This window comes from Osmia bicornis, chromosome 4, assembly GCF_907164935.1.
Source record: "Osmia bicornis bicornis chromosome 4, iOsmBic2.1, whole genome shotgun sequence".
Classification (NCBI taxonomy): Eukaryota; Metazoa; Arthropoda; class Insecta; order Hymenoptera; family Megachilidae; genus Osmia; species Osmia bicornis.
Window position 1 is genome coordinate 11893449 of NC_060219.1, and position 15710 is coordinate 11909158.

General features: G+C 28.8%; 5 protein-coding genes across 6 annotated transcripts; 2 read left to right on the forward strand and 3 right to left on the reverse strand.

Annotated features, from left to right (window-relative positions):
* Positions 1–462: 462 nt before the first annotated feature.
* Positions 463–2647, reverse strand: LOC114879587 (UDP-galactose transporter senju). Its single transcript, XM_029194625.2, has 6 exons — positions 2172–2647; positions 1921–2035; positions 1784–1830; positions 1411–1550; positions 1182–1337; positions 463–1107 (listed from the first exon to the last, which is right to left on the reverse strand). The coding sequence occupies exons 1-6, from the start codon at positions 2257–2259 to the stop codon at positions 634–636; spliced, it is 1020 nt and encodes a 339-aa protein (XP_029050458.1). The 5' UTR covers positions 2260–2647; the 3' UTR covers positions 463–633.
* A 75-nt stretch (positions 2648–2722) lies between these two features.
* Positions 2723–7594, reverse strand: LOC114879581 (TBC1 domain family member 23). The gene is made up of 9 exons (XM_029194618.2): positions 7251–7594; positions 6531–6751; positions 6243–6447; positions 5913–6149; positions 5467–5842; positions 5189–5402; positions 4803–5114; positions 4597–4729; positions 2723–4517 (listed from the first exon to the last, which is right to left on the reverse strand). The coding sequence occupies exons 1-9, from the start codon at positions 7277–7279 to the stop codon at positions 4244–4246; spliced, it is 2001 nt and encodes a 666-aa protein (XP_029050451.1). The 5' UTR covers positions 7280–7594; the 3' UTR covers positions 2723–4243.
* A 294-nt stretch (positions 7595–7888) lies between these two features.
* Positions 7889–11380, forward strand: LOC114879582 (mitochondrial import receptor subunit TOM70). Its single transcript, XM_029194619.2, has 8 exons — positions 7889–8292; positions 8512–8685; positions 8752–8959; positions 9046–9187; positions 9278–9629; positions 9697–9921; positions 10005–10225; positions 10312–11380. Exons 1-8 carry the CDS (start codon positions 8038–8040, stop codon positions 10478–10480), a joined length of 1746 nt encoding a protein of 581 aa, XP_029050452.2. The 5' UTR covers positions 7889–8037; the 3' UTR covers positions 10481–11380.
* A 46-nt stretch (positions 11381–11426) lies between these two features.
* LOC114879586 (UDP-N-acetylglucosamine--dolichyl-phosphate N-acetylglucosaminephosphotransferase) lies at positions 11427–15636 on the reverse strand. The gene is made up of 7 exons (XM_029194624.2): positions 15458–15636; positions 15256–15370; positions 14728–15173; positions 11966–12154; positions 11821–11891; positions 11592–11755; positions 11427–11496 (listed from the first exon to the last, which is right to left on the reverse strand). The coding sequence occupies exons 1-7, from the start codon at positions 15634–15636 to the stop codon at positions 11431–11433; spliced, it is 1230 nt and encodes a 409-aa protein (XP_029050457.1). The 3' UTR covers positions 11427–11430.
* LOC114879584 (beta-1,4-mannosyl-glycoprotein 4-beta-N-acetylglucosaminyltransferase) lies at positions 12303–14680 on the forward strand. 2 transcript variants are annotated; one of them, XM_029194623.1, is made up of 3 exons: positions 12303–12724; positions 12981–13322; positions 13396–14680. In XM_029194623.1, exons 2-3 carry the CDS (start codon positions 13164–13166, stop codon positions 14521–14523), a joined length of 1287 nt encoding a protein of 428 aa, XP_029050456.1. In that variant the 5' UTR covers positions 12303–12724; positions 12981–13163; the 3' UTR covers positions 14524–14680. The 2 variants fall into 2 exon arrangements, with proteins under 2 accessions (XP_029050456.1, XP_029050455.1); XM_029194622.1 differs by having other exon boundaries at positions 12303–13322.
* Positions 15637–15710: the final 74 nt, after the last annotated feature.

Genomic DNA, 15710 nt, shown 5'->3' on the forward strand with positions numbered 1-15710 from the left:
CAAAAATAATTTATATCGCATAATTTTAGCAAAAGAAATGTATGACTTGTTTCATCGATGTTAGCGAATCGATTTTCCCGCCAATTAAAATTCTGATGGATTCAAGAACTCTTTTTTCAAATTTAAAATTGCATTCGACTCGCTAAAAGGAATGTTAAAATTAATTAAACAACTATATCATAACTAATGTATAAATGAATGCACATTTATGCAAAAATTACAAGTTAATATTTTCAGGAAGTGTTGCTACCCTAACGGTGTACCCGTATGTATGTATATACGAATAAAGATATCACTACTGAAAATAGAAAATTAAAATCATTTATAAAAACAGAAACTTTTTTGTTATTTTATTAAACTTCCGCATACGATTATATTAAAGAAACAATAAATGAGTCATTTGTTTTCATTGAGACTAATTAGATATGTTTCTATGTAAACTATAAATATTTACACACAAAATAAATCAGTTACAGTTTATAATACTATATAAAAATTATACATTTATCTTATAAAAGTTGTTTAATATAAAGCGTAAACGACGAACACATAAGTAACAGATTTGTATGAGGTAAAATATTCTTAGAATCAATTAGATGTATCGAATAATAGAAATTTACTTAATTAATTTCATTAAACTATGCTATCAGCCTTTGTTCTTTCTTTCGTTTTAACATTTTGTACTGGATTTTGCGAATATAATATCACTGCATAACTCACCATAGCTATCGAAACTACAGTATTTAAATGAATAGGAATACTGAATATGAACCAACACAGGACTGCTGTAAATAGTAATTCTAATGCGCTAGCAAACGTTTTTAAAATTGAATTTAAATTCTTTAAAAACAAACTTGTTATTATTCCGATTGCTGTACTATTTAACATAATTAAAATAACCTTTGGTTGTAAAAGTATACTAGGACTGGCGTCTTTAAATATATTAGATGTGCTATTTTCAAAAATGTAGAGTAATATAAAAACTGAAAAATTCCAAAATATACTGTCAACATACATAAATACATTCTGTACAAAAATATTGATGCTTGCTCCCTGTTCTTTAAGTAAATATTCATTGTATACTCCAGCCAGGCAAGAACAAATAGTCTGAAAAATATAAATGATAATGTTAGATTACAATTAAAATAATATACTACCAATTATACTGATAAAGTATTTACCTGTAAAAATATTAAAATTATATTACTATTTAAGTTAACTTTGGCCTTAAATATATTGACATTTAAATCCAACTCTAAATGTTTCACCATACATCCAATAGTTAACAATACTAATGAAAACCATTGCTTAAGTGACAATTTCTTATCAAAAACGACCTAAAAGAAATAATACTTTAAAAATTTTGTTTATGTTCCACTTTATGTGACAAGATAAATCTCTGATATGTACCTGGAAAATAATTCCAGTCATAACAACACGAAGTTGCAATAAAACATAATAAGTTGTTGGATCAAATGCAGCCAAGTTGATAAATGCCAAATTATTGTACAGACAATATAAAAATGAAGGTATCGTGTACAGAAGTAACACTGGAATAGAAAAATGAATAACAATTATTTCACATACATATTTTTTTTACATTTTTTTAAAAACCTATACCAAATTTTGCAAAATCTTTATCTTATCTTTCTAGTTCGTTTACATTACGTATCATTAAGATATGAACTATTGATAGTCTCTAAACCATCTGTTAAGTTAATATCTTAAACATGTACTAAATCAATCATTTTAGTTTTAACATCTTAAAAATACATGCAATTACCTTTTTTATTTCTAGTTACTTCTTGAATGAGACTTGAGACACTATTGCTAGAAACAATAATTAAATTTGTACATATTAATGGTATATAGATCATGTTGATTGAATTACTTCTATGCCTATAATATAATATTACTTACTCTTTGCAATACAAAATAATTGAGGCAAGCAGTTTTAACACTTCTGTCATCAATACTACCATAATAATGTTATATTCGTAGTGTCCATCTCTTTGAGACCAAGTTACAATAATACCTGTAATAAAAACAATTGAACAATATTAATTTGTATTTTGATAATGACGCATATAAACTGGAATGAAAAGAGGACATATAATAAACAAAAAATTAATACCAAAACAAGTATAACAAACTTAACCACATTTGTGTACCTTGATTTACAAAAAGGGCCATGTACGAAATAAAAATGACAGGACTCCATCTTCCCGGGAATAATTCCCCCCAGTTGATGGAACCCATCGCAAACCCTTTTTTAAATATTATTACGTTACAAACCAATGCATTCGTGAAATATATGTCACGACAGTTACCTCCCTGCCGGAACGTCTGTTATCAACTGAGGCTACTAATCATAATATGTTTATATACATGATAACGAGTATTCAGGTGTAATACAACGCATTAAATATTAATTTATGAATAAATGAAAATATATAAGTTATTTTACTTCAAAAAAACAGCGATTTAAACATCTGAACGTTGCTTCAATGCATTACTCATAGTTCATATAAATATAAATCTTACTTTAGGTAACGCGATATCGTCACAGCATTCAAAATGTAAATGAAAATATATGTAAAATAAAATTCTCATAATCTTTAAATGATAAATATTAAAATAGTTATTCATCATAATACGTATCAAGAGGTATAACTGTATTTTATTTTCACAATCTCTTGAAAATATGTATTATTTAAACTCATTCATGATGAATTACATATAATTTATTTACATACAACTGAAGATTTATATTTAAGTGGTTTACAACACACTATAGTTCTCTTTAAATTCTAAAATTCATTAAATAACAACTGTCTCATTATTTAAGTTTGCCGTTCAATATGGAAGCACATAAATAGAAAATTTATACTATACACAGAACGAAGTATGTTACAGATTACTATTATTACAAATATTCACAATGCTGATAGTATCTACAAGACTGAAGGTTCTGACAAAATTAATCATATTTCAAATTACCTTTTTATAATTTTAAACATAAAATACACATTGATGTATCTTCTAAAAAATAATTCCTTTAAAAGAACACATGAAATTACAACCATGTTAAAATATTTATAATCTATACACAAACTAATAATTGTTGCAAATTGTATTGTCTGAAAATTACAAAAAGGCAGTACAATTGTGTGCACAAAGAACTCATAATGAGACCAATTTCAACATGCTTTCGTTAATATATTTCTATTATTAAATTGAAAAAGAATTGTACCACTTAGTTCACATATAAACTCCATAAAATGACAGGAATATTTTGTTATTTAAGATTTTTGTATGAATTTCAAATATATTTTCGAAATATCGTAAACTTTAAAAATTCTTCGAAATATAATCAGGCAGTGTAATAAGTATGCCTGTAAAAGTGATATTGTTTACTTTTTAATGTATTTTGTACCTTTGTAAATATTTTGTAAACATTTAGTGCAAGATCATACACTATAAAATGCAAATATTATAACCATTTGGTAATATCTTTCAAACTGCAGTACATTAGGACCAATTATCAGTTCATTACAACATATACAAATATAATATAATATAATAATATATTAAAATTTGTGATTAAAAGTTTTTAGTGTCCTGTTCAAGAATGAATAATTGATCTTCATAAATATTGATACATTTCTACTGAAAATATTTACATAAAAAGAAAAAATGATATTTTAGTCCATGGCACATTACATTCCGTCATATTCATATTACTGAATAATTTTCAGAGTCCATTACCTCTCCTATTCATTTTTATAGTAAGGCCGCCATTTAGCCATATGTAAAATAAAAATAAAATTAGCGATTGTTCACTGTCAATATTACTACAAAAAAGAAATGCAAAAAATGCTTTTTCGTGGAAGTTAAACATCTTTGAAAACATTAAAAGTGCAAAGTGAAATAGAATAAATATAAATATAATTATGAAAATAATGAATTAACGAAATCACAAAAATCTTAGAATCGAAATACAAATTATGTTGGCCGTATTGTTGCTGCTGATGATACGTGATGAAATTGTACGAATTGCTATTAACTTTTAGACTATCTTCTTTTAGATATGCTAATGTTACATGTTGCATTTGTGGTACCATTTAGTTAAGGACACTAAAAAAAAATGTCAATCCTGAAATTTATTCGATAAAAATCATCTAAAATAAATTGGACTTTATATCGCATGTACCATCGTACACAATTCTATTAAATTCCACCATTAATTCGACGTTTTTAATTGTTTCAAAATTTGTTGTGTAATCAATTTAGTAGCCTCGCTAGCATTAGGAATAAGAAACTTATCCATATCTGAAATAACTGTGTCATTATACTGTGTGGTACCATATTTAAATGTAATCAAATCTGAATGTCTTTTTCTAGATGTTATTTTAACAATACTCGTTAACGGACGTTTAACAATTACGTGCGCTGCACCCTTCCGTTCTTGTATTTCTCGAAGTACTATAAGATGAGTGTCAGTAACTAAAAGTATACTGAAAAATAAATCAAAATATTACACGAGAAAGCACATTTCTTCAAATATAATCTTATATTTTATATTCAAATACTTACCTATCACAGAGATCTCCATTAACTTTCACTTCTTGACATTTAAAGGAATGTAACAATTTTGGATCCTTCATCCATTGTTGAATCGATACTACTTCAATCGGTTCCTCACTTTCATTATTCGTCATTGTCATATCTACAATTATGATATGAAATAAATATTTACTTGGAATCATAGACATAGCAAATACATAGAAATTAAAACCTACCCAATTCTTGATCATCGTCTATACTAAATACTGGACCTGTTTTTCTTTGTCGTTTAATATACTCTAAATCTTTGCTATTTCTATTCTCCATGTTACTATGTACACTTGCCGATGGATTAACAATATAATCGAATAACTTTCCTTTTACTTTCTTGATCTTCCCAAGAAAATCAGAATTATTATTCTTAACCTTGACAGGGCTTGTTTCGTTTGAATTTGTCTCGGATATATTAGCATTGCACACTAAACAATGTTGCGAATTATGATCAATAAGACTAGAAACAACTTCATCGCCAAAATATTCGTGTATAGCTAAAACAATAGCGTTAAGAATGAAGATATCATTTTTTACTAGTCATCTAATTTTAAATAGAATTTTCCCTTACCTTGATATCCCGATGTAACCATACTAACATACTGCGTATGCTTTTGTAAAAAGGACGCAACTACCATATGCGTATAACGATCTTCCTCTTGTCTACCGCTTCCTAAGAAACAAAGATGTTCTCCGCCAGCTTGTGACCCAACAGCAAGTGCTTGTCGTTGAGCCTGCAACAATCCTTGCACTGCCGTGGCAAAAGCAGCGGGTTCTTGGAGCATCTGAAATAGCATTCCAATAGATTAATACGCAAATACTAATAGAGAAAGACAAACGGAAACGTACCAAATTGCAATCTAAATGAAACGCGGTTGGCAGATGTCCTGCATTATATTGCTCTGCAGGCCTACAGTCCACTAAAAAAAATCTAACAGACTCAACCGAGGTATTAGGTACGGACGGACTTTCGATAGAATTTTCAACTAATTCTTGGGCAGATACTGGTAAGCAAAGTGCATGCGATATATACTTCTCATCGAAACTTTCACCGAACATAACAGGATATAAATCGTGTTTGAAAGACGATGGTGTCTTCATTGCATAATACTGTGCTAACGAACAAAAATCTGTTACATCTTCTGCTTCCAAAGCGCAAGGTAAAGCAGCAATTGCATCAATTATACTTTGCTTGTCATTATCTTTCATACTTAAAATTTGCTCCCTAAAAAAAAACAATATTATTTAAATAGGAATAGTATATGTATAGAAAAAATTGATTTCATAATTCTTACCTGGCATTTATTACCATAATGAGTGAAAGAAACAACATAAAAAATGGATCAGCTTGCATAAAATATAGATCCCACATTGTACAAACAGCTGGCAATGAACACACACCAGCAAATAAAGTAGTCACCCATCCTTTTGTATACTGATCAGGAGATACTCTTTTTGTATCCAAAAAAGAACATAATTCTGGTTCGTGATAAAGTAGTAACAATCTTAATACAGAACTATATGTTTCACCTCTAAATACATATAATACAATATTATTATTATTCATAAAAAAAATAATCATACTTCAAATATAATGAAACAATTTAAATTATAAAATATCACACCTAGGAATATAAATGTCTATTATAGCTTCAAACAAATTATATGTTGGACTACGTGGAAGTTTTAAAGCTATCAATGGACCCAATAATTCTATCCATCCATTTCCTCTTTCGTATTGCTTCCTTTTACTTTTACAGTAAAATGTTAAAATAGACTCTAAATCAGAAACAACAGAAACTTTGTCTTCATCATCATTTCCTAGCTTAGCTGTAACAAAAAATTATACTCTTAATTAGATGAATGCATAATTTCTCCTAATATACATAGAAAACTTAAGAAATATAACTTACCAACTAATTGCTGACAATCATCACGAATAATATTTTGTTCAGGTAAATCAAAAACTTCATTGAAGTGATTTAATTGATTACCCCGATCAATAACATCTAAGCAAGCCTGCCATACATCTGGCCTTAAATTTATAGGAACTGCTTGTCCTTTACAAATTGCATATATGTCAGATGCTGATGGTGCTTCGGTATCAAGAAGAGCTGCTTCCAGCTCCAATACCCTAATTTAATTATTTAATTTTAATTTATTCACTACAGTATAAATTATTACAAATTATTTTTTTATAAACTTTCTCAAAAAGTTTTACACATTATTTTTTATTACCTTAATATAATTTATACATGACAATTATTTAATGCACGATACCTCTATGAAATAATTAACAAACATCTGTAAACATACTAATAAGCTTAAATAGAATATTAATTAGCTTCTAAAGTACCCATGATACAGTTTTGTTAAATAGAAAAGATTAAATCAAAATTGTTTAATGTATGAAACAGAGTAATATATAGAGAGTACATAAATTTTCTTATTTTTAGTATCCTATATTTTCTAGTATTTGAGGTAAATGATAATTAAATAGTATTACAATGGATAAATGAAAAAAATTACTTAAAATAGTGAACACTTATAAAATAAGAAATTAAATTTCAATTTTGATGAAGAAATATTTTCGGCTCGTTTCAAACAGCATTGAAATTCGAAAAGCAGCTCACCAGGTGTTTTCATCTTCTTGTAGTGCCATTTTGGTAAACGTCACACACCTTTTAAGACGTGTGAAATCGCAAATTTTCTATATATTACACTTTTCTACAGCGCAGTAAATACTCCCAATCACTTAGCATTATTTGCTGAGTTTCATAACTTTCATAACATTTCTTATAATTTACGTTCTCTTTAAAATTCAATGAACTATAGATATTGACACGGACAGAATTGCGCTTCTGTTGACAGACCGTTGCCATCTTTTAGATAAAATTTTGTGCACGCATCAAGACAGGGCGCGAATATCAAACAATGAAGTAACATTCTATTATTAACAAACAAAACAGAATATTTATAACAGAATTACATGCTCAAAATAGAATGAAATTGTAAAATAAACATTAATAATCTTCACATTTTTTAAGAAGGATCAACAATTACTTTAAAATATAATCTAAAAATAAAATTACAAAACCCTGTTAGAACCTTAAAATTAAAATAACAAGTGCTCATCGGTATTTTTAATTGCAATACCTACCACTACAAGCGCTGCGATTAATATAGCAGGAGGTGACAAGAAAATGGTAATGGAGGCTCTAGGAAAAATGTATATACTTAGCTCATGGTGATCATAAGATTAAACGCTAAGTTCGGACGGCGGTGGAAATGCGTACTAAATAATTTGCTTCTGACTTTACACTAGTTTTCACTGCCCGTTTTCCTACCATTGAGATTTAAAGAAGAACGTAAAATCAAGGTAGCCTGTAACATTTCGAAACAGTAAAGAATTAGTGAAAAATGACGGGTGCAAGTGGCGCGAGTAGCGTGACCAGTAGCCCGCTACCAAAATGGCAACTGGCTTTGGCTGTTGCAGCGCCGGTTGCTTTAGGGCTCGGATATATGTATTATAAAAACAATACTAACAATAAGCCATCCTCAAAATCAAATCGTGGTAAATCAAAGGGTAGCTCAAAGGAAAATGGCACACCAGCCACTGACAAACAAATTTCAATTGACATCGATTACCCACCAAAAAGTACATCTGAACCTGAGGTTAGAAATATTATGATTATATTATGATGAAAACGTTAGTAGTACCTTACTTATAATGCAACTTTCAGGTATTTTCAAGTTATATATTCTATCATTTATCTTTAGTTCTTATTGTTAAGTTATTACATGGGATTACAATGTTAAGCAATTCTAAAGTACTATTTGTATTTTATTATAACATTAAATTTTTATATACCAAATGAGGATATATGATCGTAGACTCTATTGGAGAAAGCTCAAAAATACAAAAATGAAGGAAACGAACAGTTTAAAAAAGGAAAGTTCGACGAAGCAATAACACAATACAATCTTGCAATTGAAATATGTCCTAAGGAAAATACAGAAGTTCTTGCTACTTTTTATCAAAATAGAGCTGCTGCTTATGAACAATTGGTAACACTTTTTGTCACTTTGTATTTGATATGTTTTACAATTACATCATGTAATTATATATTACAGAAAAAGTATAGTGCTGTCAAAGCAGATTGTACAAAAGCCTTAGAATTAAAACCAAAGTATGCAAAAGCATTATTACGTAGGGCAAGGGCAATGGAACACTGTAATGATTTAGAGTCAGCTTTGGAAGATGTTACTGCTGCATGTATTTTGGAAAATTTTTCTAATCAAACAACAATTTTAATGGCAGATAGAGTTTTAAAGCAATTAGGTGAAAATGTGTACTTTAAAATCCCTGCATTAATAAAACTAAATGTATGTAATGTATCTTGAAATACAAGTTTCAAACTTTTTTAGGTAGACAACATGCAATGGAACATTTGGCAAACAAAAAATTAATAATGCCTAGCAAATATTTTATTAAAACATATATTAGTACTTTCCCTAAAGATCCTGTTTTTGTAAGCCTTCAAAATGCCAATGATGGTAATATTTCTCAGTAAGTATTTCAAAACGTTTCAAATTGTTATCAATTCGTACATGTATTGTGAAAGAGATTTTATATAATTAAAATTTATGTAATCTTCAGGGGTCTTCTAAAAGTTTTAGAATCTGTGAAAGAACAAAATTATGATGATGTAATACCCTTATGCAATGAAGAACTTGACAGTTCTGAACCAAATACACTGTTACACAGAATGGAAGTATTACTCACAAGAGCCACATTTTACCTTTTATTAGGACAGCATGATGCTGCAATTGAAGATCTTGGAACTATTATAGATAACGATTCTGTTTCAAATGGTGTGAAAGTAAATGCTTTGATAAAAAGGGCTACTTTATTTATGCAACTGGAAAATCCAGAAAAAAGTTTTTGTGATTTTAAAATGGCTGCTGAGCTTGATCCCGAGTGTGGTGACATTTATCATCATAGAGGCCAGGTACTGATAGAGATCATTTAAAGATTAATAAAATGAGAAAATAAAACCATACAAATTATAATTCCAGGTAAACTTACTTATGGAAAACATAGATGAAGCCAGGGAAGATTTTAGAAAAGCTGTTGAATTTAATCCCAACTTTGGAGTAGCATTTGTACAGAAGTGCTATGCAGATTATCGTTATGGTATAGTAAAAAGGGATATGGAAGTAATAAGAGAAGCTATGAAAGGTTTTGAACAAGCAGTTGAGAAATTTCCAGACTGTCCCGAATGTTATACTTTGTATGCACAGGTATAAATAAAAGTTTAAGTAATATTTTACTGAAATTTATATCAGATTAAATATCTAATTCAGTGTGTCGTACAATAATATAGATGTTGTCGGAAACACAAGATTATCAGAAAGCAGATAGGTACTTTGCTAAAGCAATTGAAAAAGATCCAACTAATGCAACAGTCCATGTGCACAGAGGTTTATTACAGTTACAATGGAATGCTGATGTTGATAAAGCTGTTGAATATATCAATAAAGCATTGTTATTAGATGACAAATGTGAATATGGATATGAAACATTAGGAACAATTGAAGTTCAAAGGTAAATCAATATTATTTTTCTTTAATTTTTGAAAAAATATTGACTCTTTATATCGATCTAAAATATAAATTTTACTTTTTCAACAGAGGAAATTTAACAGAAGCAATAAAATTATTTGACAAGGCCTTAGCATTAGGTCGCACAGCCATGGAGCTTACACATATTTTCAGTCTGAGAGATGCTGCAAAAACGCAACTTACAATAAAAGATAAACTAGGTTCCAGTATAATGTTTAATTTCCAAAATGTTTCATAAGCTTTTTTTTGTATAAAACAACACTGATCGGGATCGAAATTTAAAATAAATAATACACATGGTTACCAGAATTAAAGAATGAAGTTTCGTGTCTATGGTATGATCCGTAAATATAGTTTTATACGCGAGTTCAGTAAAATTTTTGCAGTAATACATCGATTCTTTTTACAAATACCATACACTTGTATCTGCTGTTGTTTTTTCTGTAGAAATTTAAAGTAAAATATTAAAAATCCATCATAGTTACTTTTTAACTACATTATTTTTTAGTAGTTTTTCAACTGTAAGTTCCTACGAACTCTATTTTTGAAAATTGCATTTATAAAACATCTATTTTAGCGTTTTCGTTAGATATAAGACTACAAAGACATGATGCCTACTACCACTTCAATTGTTGATTATTTAAACTTTTATAAAATTTTCGTTTACAAGATCTGTTATTCACTTGTATTTTGTGAAATATCATATTAAATATTCTTAGAACATATAAGCGTACTAAAGGTTGTACGCTTATACAATACTTAAAATATTGTATACACATACATGTTGCTTATTGAAACAAAATTGTTAAAAAACAAAAAATAAATGAATAATTAATTTGTAATAGTTTACTAAAAATTGTAGTTACGAATCTAAAACTGTATTTTACATTATTTTGTACATATATCTTTTAATCAAATCATGTAAAATTTGAGATATCAAATTATAATATGGCTTACAAACTAGAAAGGAACATATTCATTTCCTGGGAATAGTACAATAAAACAGTACCTACATTGTTCATAATGCTCAGTGGCTGTATAATGACACTATGAATATAAAATACGAAAACACGTGCGTATTTGAAAATTGTTGTACAGAGAAATTTGATAGATAATATATTATTTCATTACGAAACAATACAGTAATTTCGTATTTCATACGACCATTTCTTTCAAATACATACCTCATCAAATATCGTAGAAAATTGAAGCAAGAGGGTATCTTATAACGAATGCTAATAAACTGCTAACAACCTAGAATATCAATAATTGTTCAATGCATCAGCGTATTCCATATAAACGATATATTGATTTAGTGCTTCAAGGCAAAAGTCTTAAAGGAAACTTACCTGAATTAGCAGTAAAATTAGAGTTAGTGTAGGTTCCCTCATTGGTCCAATTTTAATTAGAACAAAATTAATCAATGTAAAATTATTGCAAGTAATGATACCTTTATCATCTTCTTCCCATTTTATTATATTTAACTTCACAAATATCCATAATATGAATGAACCTAAAAATAGACCCATGTGATCTTGGATCAAGTTATTTTAATGTTAGTAAATTAATTTTCCATACCAATGACTCCAATATCTTTTTTATTAAATACTGTATTGCTGTTTGTTAGCTTATCTGTTTCTTTATTATATCTGTAAATAAAAATATATATATACAGATTAGTAAATATTAAAATAAACTGAAAACAGTTTATTGGAGCACTTACTTTGGTAGTCTATGTCTAGGGCATGGTATAAAATGAAATAATTGAGGTACACTATAAAGAAAATTAAGTATTTGTGGAATGAAGAATAACAACGTTGTTTTACTGAAATGACCAATAATTCCAACAACGGCAAATGTCATTCCAGATAAATAACAAAAAGTGTCACCTACAAATACTTGAGCTGGATACCTTAAACAAAATACAATTTTATTTCTATAAAAAATTGAAGACGTTTTTTCTACAATTAAAAATTAAAAGTGAATAAAATCTAATTAATAATATTGTAAGAGTACAAATCTACATAGTTTACTTCCATTTATTATTTATAAAAATTACAGATGATAAGTTCGTAGATGTAGACGCGTGCGCCTTGAGAGGAGTTACAACCGCGCTTGCTAACGAATTACAGTAAAAGACCCATAGAAAAGCATTTGGGCGTGGTTTTTGAACTTGTTCCATTGCTCTTAAAAGATAGCATAAGAAACTGGGTAGGGTTTAACAGAACAACGAAATATGTTTAAATAATGAATTGAATTTGTTACGGAGAAGTGGAAATATGTGGCGTTATGCAGCAAACAATCCTAGAATTAACAGAATACCAAAAGTTAACTAAAAAACACAGTTTTGTTTGCTTAAAAAAATTGTTAACCAGTAATCGAGGTCATTTAAAATTAAATGGCACCTCAGGGCGCGGTGACGTCACGGTTTAAACGTCACGACGCAAAGGCATTCGCATCATCGTTAGCGTCAAACTATATTGTGAGTTTGTATACAAATTACGTATACATTATATCTGAAATATCACTGATTGTAAGAATTATTTATTGCTTAATATTCAATACTTGTGAAAACTATGATTTTTCACGTCAAATCTTGTGCAACGAAAACTTTTACACATAGATGAATATTTTTATATTCCTTTGATATTTCAAACATGTTATAATAATTTATCATGCTTGGTGATTGCAACTAATTATTTAATACATAAGTAAAAAACAAAGTATGTGAATTTCAGTTAATTTTGCTGTATGATGTATCATCAGCAATATAAAAGTTCAATCCATAGGCAAATATCATATAAGTCAATTATATGTACGTTTTTGAATGGTGCTACGCTGTGCCAGAAACGTTATGACTAAAATGAAATTTTTATGAAATATAAAATGAATAACTAAAAATTAAAGCAAGATATAGTGCCATGCAGCCCCGCCTAGATGGGAAACTCGCCTTACTTTATACATTATTAGTCTTGCAAGTTCTTATTGTTATGATTTATGTTGCTACAACTCCACCTTCTGAACTAACTGTATCAACAACTCATACTTCTGTTACATTTGTGAAATTTGAAGAACCACAGGTATGTAATGTATTATATATCGCTTAAACAGTTATTATTTCTAATTCCATTAACAATACTTATTGTTTTACAGAAACCTCAAATTCAACAAACTAATTATAAAAAAATTCCCATCTACCAGACAATCAATGGAGAGGTAATACTGAAAGATATCAAGACTTTTGCACTATTTGAAGAATATAATCATACCATATGTTGGAAATATGGAGTGGATGATCAGAAAATGAAAAATAGTGAAAATCTTCAAAAATGTATTTGCACTCATGGATGGCACGGTTCGGATTGTGGCCAACCAGAAGTTGTTTGGAGAGCAATTATGGCATCAAAGCAAAATATTAAATTGAAACATCGTAAAATAGCTAGACGTATTATTCATGCATTTTTTCTGCATGAATATAATTCAGCAATTGCAGAAGTGATAGTAGAGGAACTATACAACGTAGTAGATCTTTTTGTAATCTGTGATTTCAGTAATGCAGAAGACAATTTTCATCATAAATTACTTAAGGGTTTATTGCAACATAAGCAGAAAAAAATTTTATATATTAACGTAGCAACCAAGGTACACAAACCATCAAGAGTAGTGTCTAAATATATTTGGGAGAAAATGAGAAGTGTAGTAAGAAATCTAAGAGACGACGATATTTATGTAACAACGGAATCAGAACAAATATTAAACTCCAGGGCATTAATGTTCCTCAAGGTATATAATGGATGGCCACAACCTATTGGCTTTAGATTAAGATGGTCTGTTTATGGATTCTTCTGGCAGCATCCACTTAAAACAACAATAACAGTTGGTGCCTGTACAATTGGTTTAATGCACGAAGCTTATCAATCAAATTCTATCATGTTGGAGCAACTAGAAGGAGACTTCAGTGAAAGAGATAGCCTAGGCCTAGTAATAGGAGATTTAAATCATTATGGAGGATGGTACTGTTATCTATGTCAGGCACCTTCAAACATTATAACTAGTCTACAAGATAAAATCAAATCCAAAGAAATTGAAATAGATAAAACTATTGATGTACCATTCATTGAGGACCTAATAGGAAGTGGACTATGGTTAGATGGAAAAACTAATCTCCTAAGAGTCTCTAAATCTCGGGACCTCTATTTTGCGCCTGAAACAATATTTAATAATACATGGAAGTATGACTGGCTAGTAGAAAATTTTTATGCTAAATTAGATTATTATTAACATACTGGTTACACCTGACTGTGATATTAACTCATATTCAATACTCAATGTAAACTATATAATATTGTACTGAATTTATATACCAAAATAATATGTTGAATGAACATATGTATAAATGTTAAATGATTTATATACACATAACTTATAAAAAAACTAATTATTACTGTTTTTCTTATTTGAATTGGAAAAAAAACCATCACTTACCAATTAAATTTCAGTAAGCCCAATGAAGTGGCTATGTATGGAAACATAAAATATAATGAAAACTGATGTGCTTTCCATAGATTTCCTGATAATTCTATTATATTAAAAACAAGAATGCTTAATGCAATTACTAGACTTTGGCCAACTTCTAAACCATTTATACCGGCTAATATATTTATAGCATTTGTACAAAACACTGCTAGCATCCCCATGTATAAGTAATAAAATATCCAAAGATCCACAGAGAAACCAAACCATGATCTTAAAGGTTTAGGTACAATAATTAAGGTAGAGTTGAAATTAATATAATACACCATTAAAAGTGGTAAGGAAGCAATAGTTGGTAGCAATAATTTGTGCCGCCAACGAAGATCCAAAACATCATCGGCAAAACCCAAAAGTAACATACAACAAATTGAGAGTAGGGCAGCCAAAAATTCCATAAACTGTAATTAAGATTTTATCCATATAATAGTGATGATATATATATAAATATATCATATGCCAGATAAAATATTAGTAGCATACCTCGCTATGAGGGAAGTTTGTTTCATTAAATATATAATTTGTAAATGGTATAGGAATAAACAAAAAGAGTGTTATAAGAAACACACATCCGGTAACAACACCTAATGTTTCTGGCCTATAAAAGAATAAATACATGAATTACCTGCTTTTAACATACTTAAAACAGAAGATGAAGTAATGATGTAGTTTCAAATACACTTACACTTTTTCACCACTATTTTTATTCAAATCAATCCCATATAGGTTAGCTTTAATAAACATATCTTTTATTTTTGGAATTAAACGTACAGTTAAAAAGTACACACTAACCGACATCAGAAAATTAATTAAAATTGGAAAAATAAATTTCCATGTGTCGTTATCGTATTTCATTTTGAACATTTTGACAAGTACAATACAACAGTATAAAACAAGCCATATGTACACAAACGAATATTTGACGTGGCCGAAGACAG